Genomic DNA, 18,710 nt, shown 5'->3' with positions numbered 1-18,710 from the left:
ACATACGGCCTCAGTCTGGTCGGGTTCAAATGCCAACGATACATCGATCCAGTACTGATAAAGGCTCGAACTCGAAGCGTTAATGGGGCCCCAAAAGCTAGGGACGTAGTAGGCTGTAGTACCCTTTTGATCTGTTGAATTATCAGTAGATCGAGTAGGATCCACGTGTTTATGGTCAAAATTCACGACACAATAGACTGAAAAACTGCACTTTCCTTTTATCTTCCTTTTATTTATTTTTTATTACGTACCTTATAATAAAGTTGCAATTGCACCACATGCCTGCCTTTACCCAAATGCTTCGTAATTATTTACACTGCATCGGCTGTCACATGACCCTATTCTGTAAAAGGGCTTTATTACGTACAGTCAGTAAATATAATTGGTATACAATCAGTTATATAAAATGAATAAAAAAAATTATAAATTTTTATTTTTATATTTAGGAGAATTTACATAAATAAAAAAAAATTATAAAAATAAATTTTTTTTATATAGGTCCCGTATTAATTTATTTTTTTACAATCAACTGTACACTGATTGTATCTAACGACTGCAAAAAATATTTCTCTCTGTAAAATAATTCCAAGTACTGCTGCATGGAGCTGGCGATGGGAATGGGATAGCTCCCTCTTCGAGAAACCCCCAACACACACACACATATCAATATTGAGAATACGATGGTGTAGTTATTGAAACAAATTGTAATTATTTATTGTTCTTTTTAATTATTATTATTATTATTTCATCATTATTTGATATCGTATTAATTTATTGAAAATTATTTGTTAGCTAGATGTCACTTATCTATCAATGATTTGAAATGAGAAAATAATGATAATTAAAATGTTAAATGGTTTCCATTTTGCTGATTTAAGTTTGAACAAAATGCAGTGAACGATTTTATTTTCCTTTATTTTTATTATATGAAAATGTTTCTATTGTCTTCTATCAATAAATTTGGTTTGATTAAGAACCATTATATAATTTGTATGGAAGTGAAAATATATGAAATAATTTGTATAGGCTTGGAATATACAAACTTGTTACAAAGTACCGTTTAATAAAACTATTTTCATCTAAGCATAAGGAGTTCTATTTTCTTAACTCCAAAGCCTATTAAAAGTTACAAATGAAGGCCAACTCGTAAGGTATGTTTGATTGTTGAACTAAATTCAACTCATCTTAAATCAATTACAAATGAAATCTATTACTTTTTCAACTTTTCATAAAAAAACTTAATTTCATTTCAACCTATTTTATACATTTCAGTCTCAAAAGTTAAACTCATGATCTCAACTTAAAAAAGTTAAACAAATTTCAATACGACCTATAAAATATTATTATTCACAACTCAACTAGTACTCAACTTGAGAGACTGAGTTTCCATAATGAGGATTTTCTCGATCCTTTCTCTTTGTTGTCTTGTAGAAAGGGGATAATTTATTTAAATTTATAAATAAGAGAGATCATAACTTATTTATAAATCATGGTAAATGAATAATAAATAAATAAATTATGGGAACGAAATTAATTTGTTTCTAATGACCCATAAAAAGGGGTCCATTTTGTCGACGTAGATTATATTCATCAAGCTGATCATACCATTATATATAGCCATTAATCCATTTGCGCGTCGATTATATTATATGCATGCATGTAGATAGGAAGATATATATCTGTGGACATTTAGACACTCTTCCCAACTTGTTTATCCGCCGGCAAAACGGCATTGCCAGAAGCCACCGGAAGTAGGCTGCTGGACGACTTACGACCTAATTTAGCTTTTGTTAACGTACGTACATGATACAATATTTCCACCATTACAATTATAAATCATGTACATATATATATAGCAACAAAACCATGCATGCACAGACATGATCGTGCTGGACAATATCATTTTATGGCCACATGAAACTGCTTGAAGGTGCATATACGGTCGTGAAAAACAATATCAAAACAGCTTGGTTGTCCTTTTATAAATTATTTACATATCCAAAGCTTATCTGAGTTGATCAGTGCGTGCATGCCCATCCCATCCCATCCCATCCCATCCAGCTCGCATTTTGATGATCTGCAATTGTATGCATGAACAATAATTGCACCAGCTTATCTTCTCACATTTTATATATATATATATATATATATATGTGTGTGTGTGTGTGTTGTGGAAATAATGTTCTCCATCTTTTCCCAAATTTTTTGCATCTGTGCGTTGGAGATCAACTCATCAAGTCTTTTAACGAATCAATCATTCCAAAATGTCAGCACGTCGATCGCAGCTAGAATATTTAATATATACATTAATTAGAATTCTTTTCTGGGAGTCGTCGACTGGTTGCATAGTCCCTCAAATTATACTTTGATTGTTTGTTTTCTTGTTGATTCTTTTCGAGGCATAGGCACTCTTGATTTCTTTGGTTTATGTCGGGGGGTTGGAAAACACGTACGTGGGGACTTTATTGATTACCATTTTGGATTTCTTTAAAAACTATAAATATGAGGTGGGCCAAACCCCACACTATAGAGGCCCATGAACCAGAATTACAAGCCCGTCTAATAGAAATTAATTCAAGGCCGTGACCGCCAAACATACTAATATTGAATTCAAGTGTGACCATCATTAATAGCGAATTAATAATATAACGTATTAACGATAACGATAAGAATATATTTTCTCTAATTAGATACTCCTGTGAGAGGATAAGATCAAGTCTCAACCCAAACCTGGCCTTAAAATCTTTATCTCACATCTCTAAATTTGATCATAAAACACACATAAAAGAGAATGGAAGGCAAAGCCATAGCAAGCTCCATTAATTAAGTGGATTACTCAAACGTCAGACAGACAGTACCACATTAATCATTCGAGCGAGGAGTCGATTTTGTGAACAGCACGAGAGAAGGCAAGCACATCGTCAGGAGCTTCAGTACCATGATCACCTTGATGATCTCCACCACTGTCAGTAACGATGGTTTCACGAATCAATATCTTTACCATTGGGTCGAACCCCGTACTGCTCTGTGTTGTTGTGTTTTCGGGAACGTTGTTGTCGTTGTACTTCTTCTTCTCTCCTTGACCTCTGATCTCTTCTTGCTTCTTGATCTCCGACTGATCCCTTCTCTCTTTATTCGCCTCCATCTTTGTTAATCTTTTGAATCTTTCGCTTTAATTTGCGTGAGCGTGCATTAGAGATTAGAGACGAGCCTTTTCATGGGAAGGGATTCGTTCCCTGTACAAATACATGCAGGGGGTATACGTGTCCGTTGTCGGAACTCTTACGTGGATGATCCTCTCGCATGCATAAAGCAATGGAGATACACGTGTGACAAAGTTGTTGATTTTACGTAAGATCCGCCAAAATTGCACAGAAATTAAGGCGATGTTGAGATGAAATCCGAAATTTTTTGGTATAGAATGAAATAATTTAAGTTAAAATGATTTGAGGTAAAATATTTTATTAGATTTAAAAAAAATGAAAAGAATAAAAAAATGAATAAAAATATTATTTTTAAAATTGAATTTATTTTTATGTTTTGTTCTAAAAGTTTGGAAATATTCTTGTTGATAGAAGATTCTAACAGGCATTAGCCTAAAGCCCACTAATTATGGTTAAATTTAAGCTAAAATGGTAGCAAAATTATTTTGTAGACAAACCAAAACCCCGACATAAACAGATTCAGAAGAGGCTCATAAGAGGAAGATATACCAAGCCTGAAATAAAACCTGCTACATAGTACATGCGGACGCTAGAACATGCCCAAGCCTGCCATGTTGGACGAAATAATTAACTGATAAAAGAAAATAACCAGACCTTAATATGAAAATACGAAAGTATATTGAGGCAAATTGAAACCCATGCCAAACTAACAAGCTGCAATGTGCTGTTGAGAACAATAATGCCCTCTAGTTGACTCTAAGAGAGGGGAGTCAAGTCTCTGACAACTTCGAAGAACAATAACATGCCAGGTAGAATCTCAAAATTTTAAAGGGGTAAAGACCTAATTCATCCTCCGGATGAGCTCATTGATGTAATCTTCGCGATTTCCAGCATCACCTCCTTCAACATAGTGATTCCTCTTCTTCTTCAAACCACCAAGGGGAGCCTTGAGCTTGAATGGCCATAAGAAATTGTTTGCCTCCTTGAAGTGGGGTCCAACAGTCAAAATCTCATGGATAAGGTCTTCCGTGCAAATAATTCCATGCTTACCCAAAGCCTGTGATTGCATGTCACGTTAGTGTAAAACATGGTGTATATCTCAAGTATTTCCTCTAACCATAAAAAGGCCACAAACCTGTTCGACGATGGAATTGTCAGTCAAAGCAATTCTCTGCTTGTTAAGTTTCCCATATCCCCTTTTGTAAATCAATTCTTTGACACTCTTCAAATTTGGATACCTGAAATCATCTACTCTCCATCAACAAGACATTTGAACAAACTACTCATCAAAGAAAAAACACATTTGAACATAAGATAAGCACTGATATAAAATAAAAATGAACAAAGACAACTGCATACCCATAGGTCACATAAGGCTCAACTCTCTGCAGCATATTCACTGTCGCTTTGTTTACTTTCAGAAAGACACCATTGAATATCTGCAACCACAAAAGATAGGTGTGTATCGTGTAACCATTCTATCACTCCCATTTGTTTGTTTGAGACAACAAGGTGACCAAGCAAGGAAAACGATTCCAACCGTATGAAAAGAGGATAATAAAAATGAATCAAGACCATAACAGGGCCAACTCCAATACATGAGCAGCATGCATTACTTCATATTCCATACAAGATCATAATACATTGCACAATAACTCCAAGACCGAAGAAAATATATGGGTCAACACAACCCAGGTTCCTCAAAAAGCACAATCTCATTCTTACCAAATAGTTAGAACAGAAAGAATAGCTTTTGATGACCTAAGGGCAGCAACAAATCCACCAATGAAGAAGTTCCCCTCCAAGGCCATCATTAATTAGTTAATCTCAGGCCATTTTGCTAAAAATTATGAATCCATTTATGTGATCCTATGAAGTTTCAGTACTTGAAACATTGCATCAAAACTTACAAAAGGCAGTAGATAAATTAGAGATCATCCAGCTAGATATCAGTATAGAAATACTCAATAAATATACACATTTGAAATATTTACTGATTCAAATTTCTCTGTTCTTTTGATTTTTGTCTCCAATAATATACAACTTAACAGTTTACCAGACAACCATAGCTCAACCAAAAAGCAATATGAATTACGTAGAATATAAAAAACATAGCTCAATTTATTTTACAAAGCTCACTACTCATTCTTCGAACAACTCCATGTTGCCTTCCTATCCCTTCTTCTAAATTGTTCAACAAAATCGAAGATTAACCAAACAAGATAACAATTTCTGGCGATAAAACCCAGAAATGTTTCTTAGCTATGGGCATAGAATTCAAGACAGAATTAACTTGTGGGTGGCCCACTTTTTCTTACTCAAGATGCTTCAAAGAGGGAGTATAGTCATTAAAGGATACGTTATAAGTCTCCTATTTGGATTATTTAATGCGAATTTAACATTTCACATAACTATGCACATTCCAGCAATGCGCATGCCATATATTACATTTCTGACACAAGTAATAGTAATTTACGTTGTAGTGTTACCTGTCTCAATCGCAGAAGCTGCAAAATCTTCCTTGTCTTTGGGTGCATGGCATTGATACTGAAAGTTTCAAAATTTCCAATAAATCAGAATCAACATTCTGGAATGAGCAAGTACAACTGAAGGACTGTAAAAGACATACCCACGGATCCGGATAATGAACAGCAGCTTAGCTTGTGGGTCAACATAAAAACCTCCCTTAAGTTTCGCCTCACGCTTCAATCGAATCAGCTCTTTTTGCTAATGAAAAAAATTTAGAGAAGAACTTCAGCAAGATATAACACAAAAACAGAAATTCATTCACATACCAATAACTAATGCCTATGACTTCCTATACCTGCTCATCATACTCCTTTGCATAGAGTTTGGCTCTGCTATAAATCAGCTTCCGGTTTTCAGCCCTTTTCTTCTTCTCTGATTCAAGCTCCTGCTTCTTTGCCAAGGCCCATTCCTCATTCCTTTTCTGCTTCTTCAAAACTGACTCTGGAACTACTGGTCCTCCCTTCACTTCCTCTTCCCCCATCTTTCTGTATCGAAATAGAGATAGAACGCTAAATTGTAATGAGCTGAACACCCAAGAACCTCAACTTCATAACAACCCATTGATACTAGTACACCGGTATTTACCACAGCCTCTCTTAAGAATTTGAAAGCAAATTCTATCCCCATAATTCTCTGGCAAAGCTGTCTCCATTTTATCTACGTTAACAATTTACCATGAAAATAAACCAGGCACCAGTTGTCAAGAAAAGCGAAGTGAAGTTGTTTCGTCCAAAAATTCATGCATTTTTAAGATGAGTCCATGTAAACTTTTCTTGAATTGAAAAATCAAAAAGTCATCAGCAAGTTAGGGATGTAACGGGTCCGGTTTGGTCCCATTTTGGACAAAATGACCGAACCGGTACCACAGGTTTTGCATTTTTTAAAACCGATTACGCATAGGTTACCCCCCAAAACCAGTATTTTCAGTTTTACCAATTCTGGTCCGGTTTTTCAGTTTTAATAAAAGGCAAATTTCTAAAAATAAAATCTGTCTTAAAAATAAAAAATTAAAAAACTGCTTTAAAAAATCTGTTTTATTGAAAAAACTGTAGTCTATTACAAAAATCTGTTTCACTAAAAAAATTCTGTTATATAAAAAAGAAATCTGCAATAAAAAAGATAGAACACAACAAAGAAACAAACAAAATAGTTAGATAGATTCACAGCAAAAACAAAGCCAGTCTAGCCCCAACATGTTCACAAACTGATTTAAGAACATGAGCAGAACTTGGGGCTGTTTTAGTGATAATACCGTCACTAAAACAGCCCCAAGTACAGCCCCACTTGGAGCTGTCAGTAATTATGCCATTGATGACTCCAGTATTGGTTCAAAAGTCTTATAGAATCAGACCCCATGTTTTAACACAAAACATGCATTGCAAAACATAATATATAAGCATATATATAAGTGAAGGTAACAAAATAAAATAAATAAGATAAAAAGTAATACCACCACCTTGAGAGCAAAATGTAACAGACACACAAAAGGGTAAAAAAGAAATGGAAGGATCCTTCAATCTCACAAATAAGAAAAAGCAAAATTCTTGAGTAACAAGCATGAGTTATTTGTTCGTTTTTCCTCTGAGAAAGCCAAACCATACCATGAGCCCATCACATTTTACGCCCTAGATCTCTCAACGATCATACGTATCGGAATCCAACCAATTGAAGGAACAAATATTTTCCAAAACTCATTCACGTCTAGGAAAAGATAGTCAAGTATAAAGAAAGAAAGGAGAAGTTAACAGACGGGAGCCGCAAAAAACAAAGAAAAAAAAGGTGGGGGAAGGGAGAATCTCACCTGGCCGAGTCGCCGACGGCGTTGGAATGAGAGGGTGGGCGACGGGTGGGTCTGAGGGAGGCTAGGGTTTTTTTCTGAAAATGGGATTCGGGAATGTGTAGATGTGGGGGCATAAATGAGAAGGCTAGAGGCCAAAACGGCGCCGTTCTCCTATACAAAACGGCGCCATTTTGGCTAATTTGGGCTGGGTTTCACGGGAGTGGGTTGGCCTTCCATTTTCGGCCCTTTTGAGCTTCTAAATCCAATTTTTCCTTATGTTTTAGATTTTTTATATTCCTAAATACTAAATTAAACCATATTTAAAAAAATATTAAGTTAAATTTTAATCTTCAAATTTGTCATCAACTTATCATTCTATTTATAATTATAATTTTCCCATCACTCAATTTAAATGTTAGTATTGATTATTGGCAATTACATATTATTATACGATAATATTACATGTTATTTAGAATTATATCTTATAGTCTATAGACTTATACTATAGTGATTAATTATATGTTATAGTCTATAGACTTGTACTACAGTTTTTATAAATTTAGTCAATTTAGTCTACTTATATTATTTAGGAACAATAACTAGATCATATTAATATTGAATTTAACTAACTACAAAACTTATAAGTTATAGTTATATGAAATATAAATTTATAATAAAATGTAATGATAATGTATAATAGCTAAAGTATAATAACTAGTATTATATATTTGTATAATAGTATTACAAATTTACATGTCATTACAAATTTATAGATTATTAGTGTTTGTACGTTAGTATTAAATATTATTATAAATTAGTATTATAAGTTATTACATTAGTAGGTGTTTACATATGTCATACACAATTATTAGTCAATTTAGTCTACTTATATTATTTAGAAACAATAACTAACTTATAATAATTAATCCATAGGGCCATGTTAGTATATTATTGAGTTTAACTAACTATATGCGATATAGTTATATACAATCTATATAATTAATACTTTAATTATTAGTATTATTATACAATCTATATAATTATACATTAGTATTACATGATATTATAAATTTATTATTTATATATTAGTGTTTATCCATTAGTGTTACATGTTCTAATACATTAGTATTACAATGTTATATGTTGTTATGCATTTTAGTGTTTATATATTTGTATTACATATTACACATATTTATACATTAGTAATTTAGTGTTACATGATAGTAATATTGAAATAGTTATATATTAGTATTAATTATAGTGATTAGAATAACTATATATTAGTATTTGTTAATTGTTCTAGTGAGTTTAATTTATTATACTAATATATATTAGTATTATTAATCTACTAATATCTTATGTACTTATCAAAAAAATATTGAGAATTTATTAGATCATCAAAATTTAGTAATAATATTTGAGTGATTTTCTTTCTATTTTGATTCTTACTTCTTGAAATAAAATATTATTTTTATATATATATGTTATGTTTAAAGCATATGATTAATTAAATTTGCATGTTTAATGTTAAAGTCGTGTTTCGTACGTTCTTGGGCCAGGTCGCTCGGCCGATCTGGCTTTCACTCAAACTATGTAAGGCACGTCGATGGCATCTTTGGGCCTGGGTCCACGATGTTCTGGTGTAGTGGAGCTGGGCCAAGACGAGGCTATGTAAGCCCCCGATGGGTCCAATGCGATTGTACGTAATCCATGCTCGTGACCACGGTGGTGAACTGTGTATGAATACACGGAAAATAAAAGAGAAGTAAACATGCAGATTTACGTAGTTTAGCACTAAGCCTATGTCCATGGGAGTCTGGAGAGGGGAGAATCTACTATATAAGTTTTATTTACAATCTCTCATCCTCATTGTACAACTGATTTAGAAATCACTCAACCAGTTTGGACACTGTCATTGGATGCCGGGTCTGGATGTTGAAGAAGGCATCCCATAGAGCCTCTCAGAAGTCTGGCCAAGAATCCCTTAAAAAGTTCCATCGTCGATCCTAGAAGAAGTCCCCAATCCAAAGTCTAGCCACCCAGAAGTCCATAAAAGATCCTCCTCTAGTCATCTGTCCCTCCCATTTTATCTCTTTATTTTTCCTTCTTTATGTCAAATCACCTTACCTCCCATGTCTTTTCTCTCATCCCATACCCATAAGCCTGACATTGTTTTCTTCATTCCTTTCATTTCCTTATCCCGTACTCCCTCATTTCTCCCTATTTCATCATCTAGTGAAGCCCCTTGGTGGGCTTGGGCTTGGGCTTTGAGGGCCTTAATGAGCCTAGGTAAAAAATCGCCCCTAACATTTAAGATTAAACTGTTATTTTATAAATTATAATAACATTATTTTATATATGATTATCATTTATATTATTATATATATTATATATAATATAAAATATATTATTAAAAATAATTTAAATTATATATTAAATAGAACCTATTGAGGCCAAAAATTTCGAGAACCGAAATCGGACCAATTCTAAACGGGCTTTCAATTTCGAAAACTGGTTCCGGACCGGCCCAAAACCGGATTTTTGGGTTTTTTGAACTCCCCTAAGTTTCTTTGAAGTTTCAAATAATTTCATTTTAATTCATAATCTCAATTCAGAAATACAGAGACAAGACAAATATTTCCGAAAGATATTTTCATGAAATTATTTTTCAGAGAAATAATTAGAGCTGAGAATCGGACGGTCCGGTCCGGTCCAATTTCTAAGGGACCGAAAGGGTTCGGTCTGATCCCGTTTAGGGGGTTTTTCATCCCGGACCAGACCAAATAGAAAATTTTAAAAAAAAAAATTATTTATATATATTATTTATATAATAGTTGTATATAATTAATTATATAATTATATATGGTATAAAAAAATATTAATAGTAGACTATAGTTATACTTATACTAATATAGTTATACTAAATCACTATAACTAATATTTTAACAATAGCTGTAGTGACCTATACTAATAGTCTACTATTAATATTAATATTACTAGTATCACCATAACTAATATTACTAATATATATCTATATTAATGGTCTAATACTATTATAATTTATATAGTTATACTAATCATAATAAGTTAATAACTAAAACACTAGAAATATAACTATATATATTTAGTATGAATGTATTATTATATTATTTAATATATAACTATAATATATAATACTAGTATATATTAATATATTATAAGAGTTATAGTATAAATATAATATATAAATTATAATATACTAAATTACCATAACAGTATAACTAATATTAATATATAGTTATACTAATAGTTTATTATTATATAGTTATACTAATCACTATAATTAAAACTAATATATAGCTATACAATATACTTATATAGTTGTACTAATACTATTAGTTTATTATACAGTCTAAGACTCAATTCTAATATAGGCTATATAGTTATAACTAATACTAATATTTATATTAATACTAATAATGTAGAATATAGTTATACTAACTGACTGATTCAACATAACTAATATTATTAATATAATATAGCCAAATTGAATTACTAATAGTCTAATACTAATACAATTATATAGTTATACTAATCATAAATTCATAATAACTAAATCATTATAAGTCTATAACTATATATATTTAGTATCAATGTATTGATGTAGTCTTTAATGTATAACTATTAACTATAATATATAGTACTAGTATAACTGATCAAAAAAATATATATAGTACTAGTATATATATTAATGTATTAACATATTATAAAAGTTATAGTATAAATTATAATGTATCATATATTATAATTTATAATAGTATTAGTATAGTTAGCTTAATATGTAATATGTTAGTATTAAATCATTATAACTACATAGAGTATTAGTAATAAGAGTATTACTATTATTTAATATAGTATTACATATAGTATTACTATCATTACATATAGTTATAACTTTATTAGTTATAGTATTAGTATTAGTATAGTTATTAGTACTAATAGACTAATAGTATTAGTTATTAGTATTACATATAGTTACATATATAGTTATCACTATTACTATTATTACATATAGTTATTAGTTATAATATAGTTATTATTACATATAGCTATTAGTTATAGTATTATTACTAATAGACTAATAGTATTAGCGTATTACTAATATATATAATAGTATACTATATATATATATTAAATATATCACAATATAATTATATAAGTATTAAACAAAATGTCATTAGATACAAAAAAAAAAGTCAACCGTGGATCGAATGGACCGACTAGACCGGACTGAACCGGTCCTAAGGGAGTTCGGTTCGGTCTAGGGTAGAAAAATCCTTAACCGAATAGGTCCGGTCCGGTCCACAAAACCTCCCCGAACCGGACCGAACTCACCCCTAGAAACAATAACTATTTTCTACAAGACATTGCAAAAATACACAAGGATCTATGTTTGTCAATTATCTCCTAAACAACAAAGTGAGAATGTGTGATTTCATTTCACATGAAAGATTAGCTTAGCTATGCAAATAACTAAATGTACATGAATCTTGTAAGATCAAAACAGCTATCTGAACTGAATGTAAAATAAAAATAAAAAAATCGAGTGGAGTAATGAACCCACGCAAAACCTTGAAGAACTTTTTATATTGAAGTGTGTTATGTGTCCATATATAGCCCAAGAATTTACACCCTAGAAAACCATCTTGCTAGGGGAAGGTGCCCCCAAGCTTATACGCACACATACTATTTGACTCATAACTAATGTGAGATCATAACATACCCCTACCTTTTAAGGCTAGCGCCCACGTTGGTCCAGCACTATGAGAGGGACTTTCACTAGGTTGGGGCAACACGACCCATACCACTGGATCCATAGCCGGTCATTCCGCAAGCCCAACCCGTTAGATGAGACAGCATGGGAGCCCACAACCTAACTCTGATACCACTTGTTATATATCCATATATGACCCAAAGATTTACACCCTAGAAAACCAGCTCGCTAGGAGAAGGTGGTCCTAAGTTTGTATGCAGACATACAATCTCACTCAAAACCAATGTGGGACTATAACAAAGTGACCGAACTGGTCGTAGATTTCTACCTTTCAAATACATATTTTTCTTCATATGGAAAAAAAAAAAACAAGAGAGAGAGAGAGAGAGAGAGAGAGAGAGAGCATATGTTTACTTTGGTTCCAATAGAACCAAACGCGCTTAGGAAATGCATAAAAAATCTCAGAATAAGAAAATGCAAAGGATTTGAGAGTGAAAAGAGAGTTGCTTAGGGATCGCCGGTGTTTTGAGTTTTTTTGGAGAAATGATGGGTTTCGACGCATGGAAAATTGGAGTAGAGGGCTTGTTATAAAATGGGAACTAAGGTTTTGTGGAGGTTGCTTTCGAAGAGTTGATCTCATCGACGGTCCAAAATCGGCTACGATTGTTTAACGGAGTTGACCTTGTATTAACTATTAGATTTGGGTGTTTTGGGGAGCCTGATTATTGGGCTTGAGAACCACAACCTTGGGCCCTGATGACCAGACCCACTGTTAATCCCTCGCCTTAGTCGTGCTTTTTACTTCTCGAAGCCAAAGAATAGATTAGAGCATTCCTATTGAATTATTCAAATACAAATATAAAATTTATATAATATAACATGATTTTACATTTAACCATTTTACTTAAAATTTATTTTCATATTAGATTATTCATCTATTATTTAAAATAATAATAAATTTAATAATATTTTTTTAATTTTTTTCTATTAATTTTTTTTCTAAATTAAGAGCTTATATGAAAATATATTTTTAGTTTTTATTAAATAATATGAAAAAACAATGCACGTGGAAGAATGAGAATGAGGAGTGAGAATAGAGTGTGTGTATAAAGATATTACTTTTTATTCATTTAGATGTGAAATAATAACAATTAAATTTGATTGTAAACTTTAACTTTACTGTAGTTAAAAGTTAAAAATTTTAAAATTAGATAATTCAATATAGAGTATTTTTAAATTCTATTACTTAAATTTCTCATTTGCATAATTCAATAAAGATGCTCTGACAAGTTTTTTTTTTTTTTTTTGAAAGGAAAAACCTGTATATTGTATTCATGTAATTGCTGAGTTACACAATATATCAAACTTTACACACTTAAGAATCTCTTTTGGATGATCTTCCATCTACACCCTCTCCTCTTGTATACTTAATGCAATTTTAGCAAGACTATGTGCCACATTATTACAACATCTATTAACATGCACCACAGACCAGCCTCTCCTCTTCCTCAAAACATCTTTAAGATCTTCAACCACCTGTTCGTGCCTCTCCCAACACTCCTAATAGCTATTCACAGCATTCACAACAGATAAAGCATCACCTTCAAATTGAACTTTTCTTAAATTCAGTTCAGCACACAGTTTCATGGCCCTCCATAATGCATACACCTCAGCTACCATTGCATCTTGCACCTTTGTTCTAGGACAGCAGAGAGAAGCAATTATTTCCCCACTACTATCTCGGATCACCACCCCAATTCCACTTCTGTCCTCCTTGGTTTTCCATACTGCATTCCAATTAACCTTCAATATTTCACCCATAGGTGGTTTCCAATGAGTAGCCTTATTGCTTATAGGACCACTACTGTTTGCTTTACCGGTCTGCTTCACTTGAGCCAACTGAAAGTCTGTCAAACATTGAACAGCCTGGTTAAACACTTCATTTGGCCCTACAAGCTTATTATCAAACACCATGGCATTCCTTCTCAGCCATATCCTCCTCATCACCACAACCATAATTTCCAATTGCTCTTGAGACAGCTTTAGAAACCAGTCTGATCAGAGTTCAAACATATCCCTCTCCCCACTCGACCATTTATGCACTGGACTCCTCTCACAAGCCCATACATCACTTGCCCCCTGCAACTCCATAAGGCATGACAGACAGTTTCATTTTCATTCAAGCAAACTGGACAGGTAGCTTCCTTCACAACAAACCTCTTCATTAGATTCATCTTTGTTGGCAGACAGTTCAACATAGTCTTCCAAACAAAAACTTTGACTACCCCTGGTATGTTTAACAACCACACCTTCCTCCATACCTCCCCTGACTTGTTAGACATCTCCCCTCTCTCCCTTCCTCCTCTATTGATTTCCACATGATATGCACTTCTAACTGTGTACAAGCCATTTTTTGAATATGCCCATATCTGCTTGTCTGGTAGCCCCGAGAGACTAATAGGTAATTTGCATATTATTTCTGCTTCCTCTTCATTCATCACTTCTTTCACTAGCTCCACATTCCATTCTTTTTTCTCAGCTAAAATTAGTTGCTCAACCTTTGGCTCAGCATGCAAAATACTGATGGGGGATTGAATTTTAAATGTAACAGCCCTTGGAACCCATTTATCCTTCCATATCTTAATACTCCTTCCATCTCCCACTCTCCAAACCAATCCTTCCCTCAACAAGTCCCTTGCATTCCATAGGCTTCTCCAAATAACTGAGGGTCTGAATCCTAAGGGAGCATGCAACAAATCAGTATGTTTGAAATATTTCTCTTTAAGCATCACAGCTGCCATAGATTGGGGTTTCATCATTACTCTCCAACATTGTTTTGCAAGAAGAGCTTGATTAAATGCTTCAAGCTCTCTGAAACCCAGTCCTCCATCATTTTTAGACCATCCTATCTTTGCCCAACTTCTCCACTGGATTCTGTTCTCCCTTTGCTTAAATCCCACCAGAATTTTGCCATTAAATAAGCTATCTCATCACTCAGCTTTTTTGGCAATTTGAACACACTCATATAGTAGGTTGGAATTGCTTGAATGACTGCCTTAATTAATACTTCTTTTCCTGAAAGTGATAGAAACTGATTCTTCCAATTACTCAACTTCTTCCCTACCTTATCTTTCACAATGCTGAAAGCCTGGTATCTTGATCTACCAACCATGATTGGCAATCCTAGATATTTCTCACAGTTATTTTGCTCTCTAGCTCCACAATCCCTGATAATAGCCCTTCTCATTTCACTAGCAACTGTTGGACTGAACAAGACTGTTGTTTTATGCTTGTTTAAATTCTGACCAGAAGCCTTTCCATATACCTCCAGAATCCCACTGATCTTCCTCCATTCATTCCAAGAAGCCTTCACAAAGATTAAGCAATCATCTGCAAACAACAGATGAGTCATCTTGACACCCCCACAAGCCACTGCCACCCCATTCAATTCATCTCTTTGCTTTGCTAGCTCAAGCATAGAGCTTAGACCTTCAGCACATATTAGAAAAAGATAAGGAGATAAAGGGTCTCCTTGTCTTAATCCTCTTTAAGGAGAAAAAAACTTCCCTGATCTACCATTAATAAGAGTAGCATATGTTACTGTTGAAATACACTTCATTATCAAATCTGTCCATCTTGCCCCAAATCCAAGCTTCCTCATAACTGCCTCTAAGTATTGCCATTCAACTTTGTCATAGGCCTTAGAGATATCAAGTTTTACAGCCATGCTCCCCACTCTGCTTTTTTGTCTACATTTCATGGAAGAATCTCATAAGCTGCAATAACATTGTCTGTGATCAACCTTCTAGGTATGAATGCACTCTGACATCTTGAGATAACTCTATCCATCACCTTTTTGAGTCTGTTTGCAAGAGTCTTTGCAATGATCTTATAGAATATATTGCAAAGACTTATCGGCCTGAAGTCATTAACAGACTTTGGATCATTAATTTTAGGAACCAATACAATAAAGGTCTGATTGATAGATTCCTTCAACCAGCCTCCATTCAGAAATCTCAACACTGCTTCACTAACATCATTCCCAACCACATTCCAAAAGGATTGGAAGAAAACAGCCCCATACCCATCAGGTCCTGGTGCTTTCATAGGCCCCATCATTTTCAGAGCCACCTCCACTTCCTCTCTTGTAAACTCCTTCTCGAGCCATTCATTCATAGATTCAGTCACCCTGGGCTCCAACTCAGCAATACATTCATCAATACTTTCTTTAGATGGATGTGCACTAGAATAAACTTGTGCAAAATGCTCTCTGAATGCAGCTTCAATACTCTCCTCACTATCCCTCAAAGCTGACTGGTCATCCATTATAGCCATAATCTTGTTTCTCTTCATTCTTTGGTTAGCACATTCATGGAAGAATCTAGTATTCTTATCTCCCATTATGTACCAATTCCTCTTGGCCCGCTGTTTCCACTTTATATCCTCCTGCTCCAATAATGTGCCAACTCTTTCTTGCAGCTGTTTTAATTCAATCATCCCTTCCTGAGACAGTTCCCCTTGTAGCTCTTTAATTCTCTTTGAAATTGTTTCAATTTCCTTAGTTCTGCCTTTATCACTCTCCTTAAAGCAAGTTGACAGTATGCCACTGCAAACACTTAGTTTAGTTTGAACTTTCTGTACAGGTTTAGAGTCAACTATCCACTTCTCCCATCCCTGCTTAACTACTTGTTCACAGCCTTCCTGCTTGATCCAACAAGCCTCAAACCTGAATGGGACTTTCGACCTTCTTCTGTTATAGTCACCATCACCACCAGTGAGCAAGATTGGTAAGTGGTCTAAGCATCTCCCAATCAATGTCTCCACCCTCAGTTCCTTAAACAGTGATCTACAACTATTATTTATCACAAACCTGTCCAGTCTTTCCTTTGTAAAGGATAGATCCTCTTGTTTATTTGACCATGTAAAACCATTCCCTCTGCATCCAATGTCAACTAAACCACATTCCTCCAAGGCTTCTCTAAACATTTCAAGCTGTCCCTCTGGTCTGCTCCTACCTCCTACCTTCTCATTTTGCCATAAAATCTTGTTGAAGTCTCCCCCTACACACCAAGCAGAAGCATTGGCAGGTTTTAATTGCCTCAATAATTCCCATGATAGCCTTCTTTTTCCTGTTTCAGGGTGGCCATATTAACCAGTAAAGTGCCAATCACTTCCTTGCTTCTCCCCTTTAACCAGAACATTAACATGCCAGTTTGAGTAATTGATCACCTCCACTTCCTTCTCATACTTCCACATTAACACCAAACCTCATCTTCTTCCAACTGGATCCACAATTAGGCACCCTTCCATGCCTAATCTCCTTTGCAAACTAGAAATCTTACATGATCTAGCTTTTGTTTCACAAACAAAAACTATATTGGGCTGCTTATCCTTAACCAGCAGGCTAAGGTCTTGAACTGTCCGAGGGTTCCCAAGCCCTCGGCAGTTCCAACACATGATTTTCATAATACCAGGTGATGCTGCTCAGCAGCAACCACCCCTAGTCTGTCATCATTGCAGACCATCTCAACATCTCCTTTCATTCTTTTTCCTTCACTTACCACCTCACTAGCACCTTCAATTGACTCATGATTTCTTTTCAACATAGAGTGAGGACTAGAATACTTACCTGACTCAGGTCTAGCTCTAGTTCTTCTCCTCCATCTACCAGCCTTTTTGTTATCTGAAACCTGGTCAGCTTCATTAGAGTTCAGCTTTTCAACCATCAACCTACTTTCCTCCACAATAGTTTGCACATCTTCCACATTCACATAGGACTCTGTGAGTTCCTTATTCACTTCTTGCTTCATTACTATCAACTGTTCTTCATTAGGCATCATCACCTTGGAGCTCTCCTCACTCACTTCCACTTCCTCATCACCAGTATTCTGTTTGTTATTCCCCCATTCATTCTCTCCATTAACATATTTAGATCTCAAATGATCCTCACTCTCCTCACTCCTAACCTTTGTTTGCTTCCCTCCACCCCTGCCATCATTCTTTCTAGCTTGAGGCATAGCTCGAAGCCACACACTATACTGACCAGAAATCCCTTCCTCAGCCTTACAACCTTCCTTTTCATGTACAATTCTGCCACAACCAAAGCAATCCGAGGCAATTTCTCATATCGAAAAGGAATCCAGCTTTTCTTTCCATCTACTAGAATAGTTCTCCCTCGAGCTATAGATCTCCTTAGGTCACATTTCACTTTGACTCTTAGACACCTTCCCCAAGCAGAGCCATCCTCCTGAACATCCACTCCTTCACCTCCCCTATCGACCTCCATATAACTTCCCCCATCTTCTGATTCATATAGTTTAATGGCAAATCCAGCATTTGTATCCATAGACATGCATGATCAAAGTCTATTCTACTAGGTTTTGTTTCACCATCAAACTCTTTAATCATAAACAGATAACTGTCAAACAGCCATGGACAGCCTTCTAACACTCTCACTTTATCTCTTCGAGTAACAAAAGTAATT

The 18,710-nt window shown here is 34.4% G+C and overlaps 2 protein-coding genes across 3 annotated transcripts; both read right to left on the bottom strand.

Annotated features, from left to right (window-relative positions):
• Positions 1 to 3,697: 3,697 nt before the first annotated feature.
• LOC122318882 (60S ribosomal protein L7-2) lies at positions 3,698 to 7,638 on the bottom strand. Of its 2 annotated transcripts, none has more exons than XM_043136603.1 (7): positions 7,495 to 7,638; positions 5,989 to 6,178; positions 5,794 to 5,891; positions 5,654 to 5,711; positions 4,524 to 4,603; positions 4,300 to 4,402; positions 3,698 to 4,221 (listed from the first exon to the last, which is right to left on the bottom strand). In XM_043136603.1, exons 1-7 carry the CDS (start codon positions 7,605 to 7,607, stop codon positions 4,006 to 4,008), a joined length of 858 nt encoding a protein of 285 aa, XP_042992537.1. In that variant the 5' UTR covers positions 7,608 to 7,638; the 3' UTR covers positions 3,698 to 4,005. The 2 variants fall into 2 exon arrangements, with proteins under 2 accessions (XP_042992537.1, XP_042992538.1); XM_043136604.1 differs by having other exon boundaries at positions 5,989 to 6,174; positions 7,495 to 7,594.
• Positions 7,639 to 13,786: 6,148 nt separating this feature from the next.
• On the bottom strand, positions 13,787 to 14,242 carry LOC122318707. Its single transcript, XM_043136281.1, has one exon. It carries the CDS (start codon positions 14,240 to 14,242, stop codon positions 13,787 to 13,789), a length of 456 nt encoding a protein of 151 aa, XP_042992215.1.
• Positions 14,243 to 18,710: the final 4,468 nt, after the last annotated feature.

Source organism: Carya illinoinensis, chromosome 8 (assembly GCF_018687715.1).
Source record: "Carya illinoinensis cultivar Pawnee chromosome 8, C.illinoinensisPawnee_v1, whole genome shotgun sequence".
Lineage (NCBI taxonomy): Eukaryota > Viridiplantae > Streptophyta > Magnoliopsida > Fagales > Juglandaceae > Carya > Carya illinoinensis.
This window is presented reverse-complemented; position numbering and strand designations above follow the sequence as displayed.

Coding starts and splice junctions, on each gene's coding strand:
- LOC122318882 (XM_043136603.1), bottom strand. CDS start 7,607: ATGCCCCCACATCTACACATTCCCGAATCCCATTTTCAGAAAAAAACC. Junction 5,892..5,988: donor CAAAGGAGTATGATGAGCAG/GTATAGGAAGTC, acceptor TTTTTTCATTAG/CAAAAAGAGCTGATTCGATT. Junction 5,712..5,793: donor TTCATTATCCGGATCCGTGG/GTATGTCTTTTA, acceptor TGAAACTTTCAG/TATCAATGCCATGCACCCAA.
- LOC122318707 (XM_043136281.1), bottom strand. CDS start 14,242: ATGGTTGTGGTGATGAGGAGGATATGGCTGAGAAGGAATGCCATGGTG.